This window comes from Auxenochlorella protothecoides, assembly GCF_000733215.1.
Source record: "Auxenochlorella protothecoides strain 0710 unplaced genomic scaffold scaffold49, whole genome shotgun sequence".
Classification (NCBI taxonomy): Eukaryota; Viridiplantae; Chlorophyta; class Trebouxiophyceae; order Chlorellales; family Chlorellaceae; genus Auxenochlorella; species Auxenochlorella protothecoides.
Genome location: NW_011934252.1, coordinates 84,161 through 98,032, shown reverse-complemented (window position 1 = coordinate 98,032; position 13,872 = coordinate 84,161). Strand labels below are relative to the sequence as shown.

At 64.2% G+C, this 13,872-nt stretch overlaps 6 protein-coding genes across 6 annotated transcripts in view; 3 read left to right on the top strand and 3 right to left on the bottom strand.

Moving 5' to 3' along the window:
- Positions 1-2,103, top strand: part of F751_4184 (Transforming growth factor beta regulator 1) — a gene marked incomplete at both ends in the record, with an annotated part of 5,323 nt that extends 3,220 nt beyond the window's left edge. Inside the window, 5 exons of the mRNA XM_011400526.1 lie at positions 279-618; positions 908-1,146; positions 1,332-1,405; positions 1,654-1,760; positions 1,987-2,103. Of these exons, the coding sequence (XP_011398828.1) occupies positions 279-618; positions 908-1,146; positions 1,332-1,405; positions 1,654-1,760; positions 1,987-2,103 (877 nt within the window). The remainder of the gene's footprint in view (positions 1-278; positions 619-907; positions 1,147-1,331; positions 1,406-1,653; positions 1,761-1,986) is intronic.
- Positions 2,104-2,304: 201 nt separating this feature from the next.
- F751_4183 (40S ribosomal protein S10) lies at positions 2,305-2,929 on the bottom strand (the record flags this gene model as incomplete). The annotated part of the gene is made up of 2 exons (XM_011400525.1): positions 2,305-2,771; positions 2,878-2,929. The coding sequence occupies 2 exons, from the start codon at positions 2,927-2,929 to the stop codon at positions 2,305-2,307; spliced, it is 519 nt and encodes a 172-aa protein (XP_011398827.1).
- A 488-nt stretch (positions 2,930-3,417) lies between these two features.
- F751_4182 (Peter Pan-like protein) lies at positions 3,418-5,972 on the top strand (the record flags this gene model as incomplete). The annotated part of the gene is made up of 8 exons (XM_011400524.1): positions 3,418-3,471; positions 3,533-3,688; positions 3,916-4,122; positions 4,361-4,495; positions 4,665-4,949; positions 5,171-5,335; positions 5,596-5,685; positions 5,952-5,972. 8 exons carry the CDS (start codon positions 3,418-3,420, stop codon positions 5,970-5,972), a joined length of 1,113 nt encoding a protein of 370 aa, XP_011398826.1.
- Positions 5,973-6,347: 375 nt separating this feature from the next.
- Positions 6,348-8,155, bottom strand: F751_4181 (hypothetical protein; the record flags this gene model as incomplete). The annotated part of the gene is made up of 5 exons (XM_011400523.1): positions 6,348-6,716; positions 6,816-6,899; positions 6,972-7,273; positions 7,467-7,782; positions 8,000-8,155. 5 exons carry the CDS (start codon positions 8,153-8,155, stop codon positions 6,348-6,350), a joined length of 1,227 nt encoding a protein of 408 aa, XP_011398825.1.
- Positions 8,156-8,591: 436 nt separating this feature from the next.
- F751_4180 (hypothetical protein) lies at positions 8,592-12,143 on the top strand (the record flags this gene model as incomplete). Its single annotated transcript, XM_011400522.1, has 9 exons — positions 8,592-8,662; positions 9,390-9,555; positions 9,763-9,968; positions 10,257-10,338; positions 10,840-10,996; positions 11,191-11,340; positions 11,533-11,666; positions 11,811-11,917; positions 12,071-12,143. The coding sequence occupies 9 exons, from the start codon at positions 8,592-8,594 to the stop codon at positions 12,141-12,143; spliced, it is 1,146 nt and encodes a 381-aa protein (XP_011398824.1).
- A 154-nt stretch (positions 12,144-12,297) lies between these two features.
- Positions 12,298-12,658, bottom strand: F751_4179 (putative bolA-like protein C8C9.11; the record flags this gene model as incomplete). Its single annotated transcript, XM_011400521.1, has 2 exons — positions 12,298-12,463; positions 12,576-12,658. The coding sequence occupies 2 exons, from the start codon at positions 12,656-12,658 to the stop codon at positions 12,298-12,300; spliced, it is 249 nt and encodes an 82-aa protein (XP_011398823.1).
- Between the last annotated feature and the right edge of the window lie 1,214 nt (positions 12,659-13,872).

Genomic DNA, 13,872 nt, shown 5'->3' with positions numbered 1-13,872 from the left:
CCGTGTCCGCCAGCGGGCACACCAACCGTGGGCGGGTGAAGCAGAAGAGCCACAAGTCGGCAGAGCTGGTGGACGTCGGCGTCCTGTGGTGAGCAGGGCCTTGATTTCTTTCTCTTCTTGGTAGGGGGGGCGGGGCATGTCTTGATCCGGTCTCAGCTGACTCTCCTGTCGGCCTGTGCTTGATCCTGGGACGCCCATCCTTGATGCTCAAAGCCAGCGCCACCCTCCTCACCTCCCTCTCTCCAATCCAATCCAAACCATCTGACCATGTCTGCCAGGCCGGAGCGCGGTTGGCACAACGCGGGCTACATTTTCCCCCTAGGCTTCGTGTCGCGCACCCTCTTCCGCTCCTCGGTGGCCCTAGACCAGCTCTGCGTGCACGACTGCTATGTGCAGGGCGAGGGTGGCGAGCACTGGCCCGGGCCCACCTTCCGCGTGGTGGCGCGGGACCGTCCCGACGAGCCGCTGGTGGCCAAGTCCTGCACGGGGTGCTGGACGGGGGTGCTCAAGCGCATCAACGCCGAGATCGAGGCGCGACGCGCGGCGGGGGAGGACCTGCCGCCCCCGCCCAAGACCGCCATCGCCGGGCCAGAGTACTTTGGCCTCAACCAGACCAACGTGAGTGTGCCTGTGTGTGGAGGGAAGGGGGGGTGGGTGATAGGCAGGGTAGAACCTGAGAGGCTCGGTGAATGGGAGCGAGGACATGCACGAGCCAGGCGCTGGGCAGCATCGCGGCGAGACCCTCGGCCTGCGTGGGCATTGTCGCGGCATGAAAAGGCTGTGAACTGTGATGGCAGACGCAGGGCAGAACTCTGTCGCTGTCATCCCCTGCAAAGGTATGAAAACACTGTACCCCTCTACAACCCTCGCACAACCAGCCCCCTCCCCGGATACCCAAATGGTGCAGATCCAGGAGGCGGTGGAGGCGCTGGACCCGCACCATCTTTGCGTCGAGTACTGGGCGGGCAAGGAACAGCGCTGCCGCGCGGCAGCCGGGCTGCCCGCCCAGCCCGGCCCGCCGCCCGCCCGTGCTGGCCGCGCCGCGGGCCCCCGGCCGGCGCAGCACGGGCGGCGGCGGGCCGGGCGTGAGGACCCGGACGGCACCGCGGACGACGAGGCGGAGGAGGAGGCGGGGTACGCCAGCAAGTGAGTGCCTTTGGGTTAGCGTGCGCGAGCCTGTGGGTGGGCAGAGGGAGAGGGGCGGTTGCGGACGGCGGCCGCAGCTCCAGGAACAGGTGGCTGGAGCCGGGGGCGCCGCTCTGTGAGCCCTGCCTCGCCAGGCTGCTTCCAAGCCAGAGCAAGCCTGACCCTCGCCGATTCCTCCGCCCCAGGTGGTCGGGCATCAACAGGTCGGAGCGGTACCGGAAACGGCGGGAGGAGGCCGGGGACGACGTGACGGCGCTAGGTGCGCAGGGAGGGGGGTGATGGGATCCATGGGATGGGGCAGACAGCCTCTGTGGCGGCAAGACCGCGCTGTGCCGGGGTGTCACTCGGGCCCAGCGGGCCTCGAGCATTCCGAGTCGCAATCTGCTGGCAGTGTGCATCCGGAACACCAAGGTTCACCGTCCCGACTCGTGTCTGAGAGGCAAGGCCTCCTGGGGCGCTGGCCACCGGGCTGCCCTCTGACCACCTTGCCCCACCTCATGCATGCAGACGAGGACAACCCGCTGCCAGACCTGCTGGACCCCATCACCCTGGAGCCGGTGGTGCGCCCCGCCATCTCGCCCTACGGCCACGTCATGGGGATGGCGACGTGGAAGGTGGGTGGATGTGTGTGGGGCTTGGGTTGGCGCTGCTGCTGGGCGGGGGCGTGGCGGGGCGTGCCGGTGGGCACAGCGTGCAGGCAAGGCAGCCACGACCCCGAAGCCTGCAGCGCAGTGACAGGGCGCCCAGCCGTGCAGAGCCCCAGGCCCGCCTCTTCTGGCCCAGGGTGCCCGCCCTCCCAGGCCCTGCGCCTTGTCCCAGCCACCCTCCCCATCCTTGCAGGCTGTGCTGTCTGAGAGCAAGTCCTGCCCCTTCACCAAGCAGCCGCTGACCTGGGAGTCGTGCAAGGTGCTCACCAAGCACAACATCCACCTGCACGCCGACCGCATCATCCGCTGAGCTTGTCGTTGAGGGCGGCCTGTTTGCAGAGCCAACCTCCTTGCCATCCCTGCCTGGATGGACACCCTCGAAAAGTCCTGTGCGCGTCCAAATACGCCCCAGACTTGCCAGCCACTTTCCAACCCCCACCCCTACACCCCCATGTACACTGTTTCCTACAAGTAGACCCGCAGGGGGGTGGTTTACAGCAGTGCGACGCGTTCACTCGGTGGCCGGGGCAGGGGCGCTGTTGCCGCCGCGGCCGAAGCCGCCGGAGCGGAACTCAGGGCGGTACTCGCCGGGGGCACCGGTCTTGTCGGAGCGGTAGCCGCCGCGGTCGCCGCCGCCAAAGCGGTCGGGCCTGTCGCCGCCGAAGCGGGGGCGGTCCCCGCCGAAGCGGTCGCCGCGGGGGGGCCTGTCGCCGCCGAAGCCCTTCTCCAAGGGGCGGGTGGACTTCATGAGCGTGGCGGGGACCACCTCGGCGGGCAGGTTCAGGTACTCGCGCAGGTACTCGATGCCGGAGTCGGTGAGGAACCAGTAGAAGTGGCGCCAGGCGTAGCGCTCGGTGACCAGCTCCTTGGAGCGCAGGGACTGGAGCAGCTTGATGACCTCCAGGTTGGACACGCCCTCCAGGTCCTTCTCGGGGTGCTGCTTCAGGTTGAAGTCCTTCTCGGCGTACATCACGCCATCTGTGGTGGGGTGGGTGGGCGTGGATGAGGGGGGCGGGGGCCGCGCCGGGACCCATGCGCGGCGGGGCATCTCAAAAGGAGCCTCGAACGACAACAAAATGCGCACCATTGAACAGCTGCTTGTAGACCGCCCTGCGGTTCTTCTTGGAGATCAACATGATGTATTAGTGGTTGTTTCGCGTTGGCAGAATGCCAACTCGATTCCCCGGTCTGCAGGGAAGGGGGGAGGGGGTGAGCGGGACACGACGGCGGGCGGCTCAGGGACCTCCCAGCAGCCAGCGCACAGTACACAGCCTCGCAGAGAAGCCCCGCCACTCACATGCGATCACGCAGGCGGAGAATAAAAGAGGGAGGGGGGGCCTTTGCGGGAGACACTTGGCGATGGGCCGGGCCTCCGAAGCGGGGGTGGTTTCCCGCCACGGATCCCGCCAGCTCATATCGCGCCTGCCCTGCTTTGCGAGAGACCTCTCCTGCGCCTTGCATGGCACCCATAACATTGGTGGAAGAGAGCAGCATCCGGAGCTCGCAGGTCGTGGCACGGTTTACACCTACTTAGATCCCATAAAGCATTGTGGACTGGCCATCAGCGCACACAGTTGAACTAGCGGCGAGGGGTCTCACGTCTCGGCAGCGTCCGTAGCTCACCATGGCCAAAACGAGAAGGGTGAGCGAGGAGATCGTGTGCGCTGCAATCAGGAAGGTAAGCACGTGTTTTAAGCCTTATTCCAAACATGCTTCTCCCTCCTGCCCTGCCCGTGCAGAGGAAGAAACGCACGCATGTGCCAGAGGCCGACGCCCCCAAGGCTGGGGAGCCCCGGTCCTTTGTCATCAGGCGGGGCAAGTACGCCCCCATGCTCAAGGACCTGGAGAAGGACTTGAGGCAGATGATGATGCCCAACACCGCGAAGGAGCTCAAGGTGTGCTGCTGTGTGCTCTCCTGGGTGGATTGTGGTTGGGACTGTGATGGCCATGCGTGAAGTTGGGGCGGCCCTGGCCTGGGCAGGGCGCCCTGGACCCAGGGAACCATACTTTCAGTATGCTGCACATACAATGGGCTGGCGGTATGTTCAAACATCTGCGTACGGGCATCGCCATACTCTGCATGCAAGCCCTCCCCGATGCCTCGGGACACCCCATGATGCAGGAGAGCCGCAAGAACGTGCTCAAGGACTTTGTCCAGGTGGCGGGCCCACTGGGCGTGACCCACTTCCTCATGCTAAGCGCCACGCAGCGGGCAGGCTACCTGCACGTGGCGAAGACGCCGCGCGGGCCCACGCTGACGCTGCGTGTGCTGGAGTACTCCCTAATGCGCGATGTGCAGTCGGCGCAGCAGCGCCCGCGCTGCCCCCAGGTGAGCCTCGTGCGCAGGGTGGTGTTTTGTGGTGGGGGTGGGGGGAGGGAGGTTGAAGGTTGACAAAGTTTCTGACACATGTAGCAGGTGTGCGGCACATGTTACCTTCCGGAAACAAGGGACGCCTCGATGCGCGGTGCGGACTTGTACTGAAGCGCGGGCCTCTGCTGGGATGCTAGTTCAAGCAGCATACCTTGATACCTCACCCTGCCCCCCATACCCAAATCCACCACCACAGACGATGTGGCACGGTCCCCCCTTGGTGGTGCTCAACAACTTCACCGGGTCCGAGCACCTGAAGCTGGCGGCCACCACCTTCCAGAACCTGTTCCCTGCCATCAACGTCGCCACCACCAAGCTCTCCACCTGCCAGGTCCAGGATTTTTGATGGGGGTTAGTCTTGCTCAATGCAAAGGAGTCCATGCCCAATGAACGAGCCGTGGCTTCCACCCAGCTATGCACCCTGCCCAGTCCCCCTCCTCTCCAGTACTTTCCCCCTTCACTCCAAGGACCAACTCATTCACCACACCCATCCATTGCAGCGGGTGCTGCTGCTGGACCACGACCGCGCCAGCGGGCGCATCCGCCTGCGCCAGTACTCCATCGTGGTGCAGCCCTCGGGCGTGACCAAGAACCTCAAAGCCCTGCTGGGGCGGCGCGCGGTCCCCGACCTGGGCGAGTGCAAGGATGTGTCTGAGTTCCTGACACGCAGCGGCTACGGCTCGGAGAGCGAGGGGGACGACCCCGACACCACACGCGTCGAACTGGCAGAGGACCTGGGCAAGGGCAACCAGAAGGCGCGCCAGTCGCGCATTAGGCTGCACGAGGTGGGTGGGTTTGTTTGTGTGTGTGGGGGGGGGGTTTGCGATAATGGAGGGGGGGGAGGTTGGAAGGGCGGGGGAGTGAGGCAGTTGGATAGGTGTCCGCGGGTGAGGCGGTGCACGGCTAGGCAGTCTGGAATTTCAAACCCAGGGTGTGAGCAGCTGCGGATCTACTCCTGTATGTATGCGTAATTAACAACAACGATGCCCCCCCAATTGAGCTTCAGGTCGGGCCGCGGCTGGAGATGGAGCTGATCAAGGTGCAGGACGGGTTGTGTGAGGGGAACGTGCTCTTCCATGCCTACATCCAGAAGGACCCGGCGGAGATTGCGGAGCGCAAGAGCAAGGAGGACGAGCGGGAGGCGCTGCGACGCCAGCGGCGAGCCGAACAGGTGTGGAGGATGGCGTCGGGTGATTGGTGATGGGATGGCACTCTCTGTGAGCCAGGGTTCCCGGCTGGGCCAGAGGCCGGGGGTGTGCGGGGAGGGGTTGAGCCCAGTGGCTGCGGTGCACGGCTCTTGGCGGGTGGAGGGGCTGCAGGCCATGTGCAGATCACGCATCTTGCCTCCATGCCATCCTGCAGCCCACACATGTGCGCCTCGGTCAGCCTCTCCTACGTCAATTCCCACCCTCGCGGCCCTTCCCATCGCAGGAGGAGAACGTGAGGAAGAAGGAGAGCGAGGCGAAGCGCCGCCGGCGGCCGCAGGACGATGCGCGCGGAGCCAAGCGCCCCCGGCCCGAGGTGGACGGTCCCTCCGAGGACGACGACGACGCCGAGTACTTCCGCCAGGAGGTCGGGGAGGAGCCGGAGGAGGGCATGCTGGCAGCGGGCCACAGCGGCGGCGGCAGCGGCGGCTTCCGTGGGCGCGGGAGGGGCCGGTTTGGGCGAGGGCGGGGGACCCGTGGCGGCGGCGGGTCCTCGTTTTCTCGTGGCGGCGGCGGCGGCGGCTCGTTTTCCCGTGGCGGCGGCGGCGGCTCGAGGGGCCGGTCGTCCCCTTCCTCTGGCAGGGGCGGGTCCCGTGGGGGTGAGGGGGGCGGCAGGGGCCGTGGTGGCTCCCAGAGGGGAAGCTTTGGCGGCGGTGGCGGGTCTGGACGAGGCGGGTCTGGATGGGGATCTTCCAGCCGCGGCGGGGCTGGACGAGGCGGCGGGCGCGGACGCGGGGGTCGTCGATGATGTTGACGGCCACTCGACACTCCCACCTGCGACGTCACTACCCCTAATACACTTCACATGGCTTCTGTACCCTGATGTAACCCTATACAACGTTTGTGCGATTGGCAAATGGGGGGGCCATGGCTCAAGCGGCTGGGGATGGCTAGCAGCGGAACTGGCGAGAGTGCAAGGGCCCAATCCTCTACATCGCCAATCTCAGCCGCCGCATCGCTCCCCGCCCAACTCATCCCTCATCCCAGGGCCAGGCCTGCCTGGGCCACAAAGGTGGTGACCCACAGGGTGACGGGCAGCGTGCCCAGCGCGTACAGCTTGAGCAGGGTGCGGGCGAAGCGCGGCGCGTCCTGGCGCGTGCCCCGCGACAGCTGCAGCAGGATGACCAGGTTCTGGGCGGGGGGCATGGTGGACTGCAGGAGCAGGACCAGGAGCGGCAGGGGGCCGACCCCGGGCAGGGGCACCGCGCGCAGGGCCAGGGTCGTGGCCAGGGGCAGGACGAGGAAGCGGGTCAGGCCGACGGCGGCCAGCGTCCGTGCCTCCAGCGCGTCCTCAGGCCGGAGCAGGGCCGCCGCGCGGCGCACGAGGCCCACCACGGGGCCGGGGCCCTCGCCGGGGTCCGCTTGCGCGTCGTCGTCGCCGTCGCCGCCGTCACCGTCGCCGCCAGCCGAGCGGCGCGCGCCGCCGAGGAGGCTGGCGGCCAGCACCAGGGTCATGAGCGCAAAGGCTCCCGCGGCTAGCGCGGCCGCGGCCTCCAGCGCGCAGCGCAGCAGGCCGCGGGCCAGGGCCAGCTCGACGGGCACTGCCACGGTGGGATGAGAAAACGCGGCGGCGGCGGCGGTCGCGCCGGCGGCGGGCAGCACCAGGTGGCGGCGGCCCAGGGGGGTCAGCCCCGCCGCGACCCCGGCCAGCATGCCCAGCATGGGCGGGTTGAGCGAGGCGCGCAGCGCCTCGGGCAGGGAGCGGCGGGGCACGCCCGGAGTCGCGGCGCGCACCGCCCCCAGGCCCACGCTCCACACCAGCCCGTCCAGGACCAGGAGGCAGAGCGCGGCGTAGCCGACGCAGGCGTCCGCGCGCGCCCCGGAGAAGAGCGTGCTCAGCAGGATGGCGGGCAGGGTGAAGGAATTGCCAAACGCGCAGGCGAGGACCAGGAGCTGGCGGGAACCTACATCGGCAGAATGAGGGGAAGGGGGGAGGGTGGTTGTGCTCTTGGGGGTTGGGGGCAACCGACTCGCGATCGGTGGTGCAGAGCTCCGGGATCCTCGAGCAGCCAGTGGTGTGGTGCGCAGCAGGGGTGCGAGAGGTGCAGGGTGCCCTTCGGCATCATCACTCCCCCTGCTGTCCCAGAAAGCACACACCTTGCGGCGCGGGTGCGGGCTGGGCCGCCAGGGCGTCGGCGCGTGCGCGATCCAACCCCGCGGCATCCGCCAGGCTGGCGGCGATCTCCAGGGCGGGGCGGGAGGGGCGGAGCGGATGCCAGCCGCCCACCGCCCAGGCACGTGGGTAGGCGCCGTCCACCAGGGGCCCCAGCAGGAGGCCGCAGGCGGCGCCCAGGGCCGCCTGCAGCGTCGCCACGCCGGCGATGCTGACCAGGAGCATGGGGGATTCGATGGTGCTGAGCGTGCCAGACACCCGCACAAACATGAGGCAGGGGATGAGCAGGTGGTACGCCAGCTGCGAAGGGGTGGGTCTTCGTGGTCAGGGAGGGAGTTGGGGTGTGGAAGGCTCATACCTGGGCCATGGGCAGCGAGGACTCGAGGCTCGACAGGGCGGCACATGGACTCGAGGCAGGTGCCGCCATGCAAAGGTTCGAAACGGCCTGAGAGCGCGACTGAAGCTGCCAGACCCTCGGGCATCCACTCTCGTTCCCCCCCAACCCTCCAGGAGGAACCTTGCTCAGGGTGGTGGCGGTGTCGGCGGGGATCCTCTCGGTGCGCAGCAGCCAGGCGACGACAGAGCAGATCATGATGAGCTTCACTGATACGCTCGCGGCGGCGCCCAGCACCCCAGGTTCGATGTGACTCCTGACGAGGTGCAGCGCACCCATGCCGGGCAGGGCAGAGGCGCGTGCCTGATGCGCATACTGGCCGGTCCCTCTCAGGGGAGGGGGTGGGGGTCCCCCATGCAAGGTGCCCGGTAGAGGGACCAGTGCCCTACCACGCTGCAGCCACTGCCGGCGATTTTGGGATTGAAACAGTGTTCCATCCCCTGCGCATGCCGTACGGGTAATGCTCTGCCGGGGGCAGGTGCGACCACGCCCCTGCCAGGCACCAGTGGGCAGCACTCGGCACGAGGCATGCTGCGTCAGCATCAGGCACTGACGCCTGGACGTATGCAATCACACATCTAAGCCATCAGATTCGAAAGAGCATGGCGCATGGGGATTGTGGGTGTATGTGAGCATGTTCTGATCGAGGGGGAGATGCCCAATCCTCCGGGACTCGGGTTCTCGCGCCCTGGGGCCTCAATCGGGTGGAGCGACCATGGTGCCCGGATCATTGAAGGCAGCGGTGGACGCCATGAGGGAGCACACAAATGTGACCAAACTCAGTCCGTGTGTTCAGAGGCATGGCCCGCCCAGCAACCCTCGCTGCATGCGCTGATTGTTGACACCGCCCTGCGGGCCTTCATGCACCTGTCATTCGCCATCCACGGCCCCTCTGGTCCCTTGAGGCGCCCATTGCCCAGCTTCCGTCTTGGATCTGCTCCACAGCGTTACCATAGCCCTGTGAGTTACAGGGCAGGTTATCATGTCCAGCCCGTCAGCTCAACGAGTGGTCCATGACTGACAGGCCCATGGGACCTCCACATGACCACCTGTCCTCGCGCCTACAATCTTGCAGGTGATCCGCCGCGCTTTGACAGAGCAGGCCGCTAGACGTGCCGTGGACGATTCAGAGGAGCAAGATGGGAGGTCTGAAGGGGTTGGTAATGGGGGGGATTCAGCTCAGGAGCCTGCAAGCAGCGGCAAGAGGACCAGGGTCATGTCAGAAGCACAGAGGCAGGCGATTGCCGCAGGGAGGCGGCACCAGGGATCATTGTCAGAGTCTCACAAGAGGTGAGTGGCTGATGCATTGCATGGCACGATGGGCATGCCATGCATCTTGCTTTATCTGGGCGTCCAGGCGCAGATGGGTGGGTTTGGGGGGAATGTCCAGCTTGGTCAGGGACAGCAGAAGGAGCGCCATGCATTGACTTGCCTCCACACACACCCCTGCTGTAGCCTCTACACACTGTACGCCCCTGCATATGTTCCCCCCAAACCATGACTTTCCTTCCAGGCACCTCTCTCGCGCCATTCGCCAGCGCCATGCTCTGAACCCCGAGTACCGCTTCGCCGGGAGGGGCATCCCAAAGTCTTGTGGTCACTGCGGGGAGAAGGGGCACACCATCAAGACCTGCCCCATCCTCCACCCTGATCACCCTTCCAACCAGCCAAAAGACCCGGTGAGGGATGTGGAATGTGGTGTAGATTCAAACTTCAGGGAGGGTGTTTGAGTGGCGAGGAGCGATGGACGGGTCTTCAACAGAGGCCTACACCTGGGGCTACGGCTGCAGTGTCTGGGCTCGTGTGAGCTGGGAGAGACAGTCTCTACACCGGCAGTCCGGGAATGCCGAGTTCTGCCTCTCACAACCGTCGCCTTGTGTCTGCAGGCCAAGCCGAGGAAGAAGAGGAGCTCTGGTCCCCAGATGTGCTCGGTGTGCGGACTGCCCGGCCACAACAAGGCCACATGCCAACTGGCAAGGGCGGAGAAGAAGGCGAGTGAGGAGACGGAGCGAGAGCCTGCGGACGCCGTGTCGCCCGGCAGCAATAGTGCAGGAGCCGACCACTCTACCGAGGCCACCGACAGCCCACAGCGGTAGGTGGTGAGCCTGGGCATTGGATGGGTTTTCTTGTGCCAAGCACAAGCAGCTTGGACATGAGCCAGCATCACACGAGATCGGCTGTCCCCAAAGCAGCAGTCGGCTACCCTCCTTATAGCGTACACCATGCACACTGTCACTAGCAGGCAGGAGGCAACTGGCCCGAGCGCAGCCACCCCTGGCAGCAATGGCAAGAGTCCAGGCAGCGTCGGGGAGCACCGTCCCCGGCTTCCCCCCCCACCCACCGTGCATCACCTCACGGAGGCAAATCTGGGGCGTTTCAGCGTCAGGGCTAGTTTAGGAGGCCCCAAAGAGGCTGCGGTGGTGCTCCCCCTGCCTACCAGCTGGCAGCAGTGCATTGACCAGGTGGGCGTACTGGGTACCTGCGCCGGTGTTGTGTTTAGAGCTTGCATAATTTCAGAGCATGACTGTGGCATGGATCTCCTTTATAGTTTGCGGGGGCTTGATAGGCGCACAAGGATTCTGGCTGGGTTAGGACAGTGGTGGGCCGGCAGGAGACCAGCTGTCATGGCCGATGCTGAATTTTCGCCTGCTCACACCCACCCCCTTCTTATTGAAAATCTCCCCTGTCTAACAACAGGCGGTGGATGCGGTCATCAGGGCGTGGGAGGATGGTGTGGACAGGCAGGTGGTACATCTCCTGCTCCCACAGGCATGAGGCAGGGCAAACATGGGCTGTGGAGATTGAGCTTTACATTTTCCCTGGTGCTGTATTGCTCACGAGTCGGGTACAGCTTGGCATGCACTCGCCCACACTTTGGTTGGAATTGTAGTGATACAGCATGACGTGCTTTGCCTTGTCCATGCGTCCCCTCACCGTCCCTACTCCCTTGGCTCCACATGCAGTTGAACACGGTCGAGGGGCGCGGCTGGCCCGGCGGCATCAGGCAGCAGTGCAGGTCGGCCCTCCCACTCATAGAAGCGCTCCTCCGGAGGCTGAAGAAGCATCCAGACCTGGCGGGCAGGCTGACGCCGAGGTGGCTGGATGAGCCAGATTGTGTGGGTGAGGAGGAGTGTTCTTTGAAGCTGGTTTGCTTGGTAGGTAGGCTTCAACTTTGACGTTCCGCGCTGTGGGGCTTAGGACTACGGGGGGAATGATCGGTTTCCGTTGCAACCCTCCAGGGTCACATGCTACTACATTGTTACTGCCTGCCAGCCAGCACAGCATCTAAGTTACCACCTCCTCCTCTTTCACAGCGCTGTGGCGCAGCCCGCGTCTGGCGGCGGCCATGTTTGTGACGGCCGATACGCTGCATGAGATGCAGGCGCAGCGGCCGGAACCTGGCGGGAAGCTATTGCTTCTCTTCATCAATCCGCAGTGGCAGTCAGAGGGCCAGGTGGTGTCAGGTGGGTGTGCTTATTGCATTTTGAACATCTCCATTGGGGTTGGGAGGGAGGGTCAGTGCATGTGTACTGATTGTTCAAGCCGAGCATCTTCCCGTAGTCGGCAAGAGGTGCTGACGAGGCATTGCGACGCTCTGCCCTTGTGATGGCGGACCCTTGCAGCAACCTAGTCCTTCTGAATTGAATGTCCCGTAGATTTTGGCTTTGGGAGAACGAGGAAGCAGGCAGAGCGCTTTGTCGGCACCTGCGAGGAAGTGTACGTCCTGCGGCGGTACCGCGTGTTTGGCGACGATGTGCGGCTGCTCCGAAGCTACCCCAGCACCTGGCAGGTGATTCCGGTCAAGAGACAAGCAAACCGCTGCTGAGTGCGGGACCCGCAAAGGCTGTGCTTGGCTGGGGTCTGGGGACATTGCTGCCCCCCTCCACCCTTATAGCTACATAGCTCACGCCATCCTATTACTCTCACTTCACAGCTGCACGTCATGGATGAGAATGGCAAGCCCCAGCTGCTGGGCATAGAGCAGGAGGTGCCAACATACAGCGACATCCTGAAGAGACTGGAGGCCCTGCCCTCCAGCAGGTGGGAGAGGGTTGTTGCGCATGGAGACTACCTCCCTGGAACAGCACTGTGGGATGAGGGAGAAGTCCATGCACTGACACGTGCCCTGGGGCCGGGCAGACGCGCCATGCACCGACACGCGAGGTGCTCCTCGCCCAAATCCCACTGTCGCAGGCTGAGAAAAGGATGGCTGCAGCGCATGATGAGCAAAGGGAGCTATGATGAAGCGTCTCCGTGGAGCTCTTGAGGCCGGTGATCTGCGACCGGGGATCCAAACGCTGGCCGAAGGAGTCGGCAGCGCGGCTGGGCCAGGCAGATTTTAAACCAGTCGTGCTTGACACAGCGCCTGCATAGGGATAGAAGCATGCTGCCACTCACGCTCCAAGGTGTCAACTTATCAGTCAGGCAGCTGCTGCTTGCTGGGGCGTCCAGGCCCGCGTGATGCTAAGTGCATGGATGTTGGGCATGATGTCCTTGAGTGCTGCGTTCACGAGTTTGTGCCGCTCTAGCAGGCGTTTACCCTCGAAGGCTTGAGCTACCACTTGCACCTCAAAGCCGGTGCCACACCTGTTGGTCGGGAGGGAACCAGGGCGGTAGGATGTGCTCTAGTGTCATGTAATGAAATGAAGCATCAAGTAGGAGGCATATGTCCTCCCTTGTCGCCAGCACACAAACGCACCCATTTGAGATGTCTGTCACATTGACCTCGGCGTCAGAGAGATGTGCCGCGATAGCTTCACGGACGTCTTCCTCGGACACCATGTCAACACCCGGTACACAAGGGAAGTGCTTCGCCCTAGGACACTTCTGAACGTGATTTCGCTGAATCCAGTGGATGGATCAATCGTGTCTGACCAACAGGGAGCGGGTTGAATGTTCTGGAATGGGGATGCAGGAGTAACCAGCGCCATTTTTGTACGGTACGGAGGATTTTTTGCGCGCGCGCCAGTCTGCAGCAGCGTGACGCTGAAGATCACTCATTACCAGCGCACGGAATGTCACCACAAATATCCCAGCACACGATATAACTTATTAAAAAGAGCAAACTGTGGCATTTCTGTACCGCGTATCGTCGACTGGCGGAGAGTCCAAACTGAGCGATCCCCGCGTGCCCGACTACTCGCCCCTTGAAGCCATGGCCAGCATGCCACTGTGCGGGAGCACATGCTCAATGTCTCACTCCCTAAAATCTCGCCACGTGGCCATGCTTCCCCCGGGCGTGGCTCCTTGCCGGTGGCTGGTCCGGCCCTTTGTTCCGACGGGCCCAGCTCAACCGACTCGGGCTGTGGGAAGAAGGTCCGCTGGGCAGGCGCGGCTTCGTGTGTCCGCTGCGCCCCCGGTAAGCTTGGAGGGAGGAGCGGCTGCCTGACTCTGATCGACGAGCGCTGTGCACCAGCGACTCCTCAGTTTCAAAAGGGTGAGCCTCTGACTTTGCTCCTGTGCCGCCTGTCCTGCACAGGAAGCCAAGCCCATTGCCAACGTGGCCTCTTTCATGACCAGTGACGGTATCATCACGTGCTCACCCGACACAACCGTAGACAAAGGTTTGTGGAGGGGGCTAGGCTGTCTGTGGCTCCACAATATTTGACTGGGTGCTGTTGATGAAGAACCCCTTCACCTTGCAAGAGTCTCACCCCTTTCCTGTGTCATGTCCTCAGCACTGGAGCTGCTCGTCAACCATCGGATTACGGGGCTTCCAGTGGTGGACCAAAACAACTCCATCGTGGGGGTGGTCAGCGATTTTGATCTCCTGGCTCTCGAGGGGATGAGCCCAAGCCGCCAGAGTGAGCGCACGGCCTGGGTATGGGTCAGGATTATGACGGCAAGGGTCTGAGATAGGGATCTGAGGAGTCTGGTTGTGAGGGTGTGCGCTTGCAGACCTCTTGGCTGAATGGGAGACTGGCCAGCCTCGCTGCAAGCGTAGTGCTTGCTGGTCAGCTGACCAGTCGGTGACATCGCCGCGCCCCCCACACTGC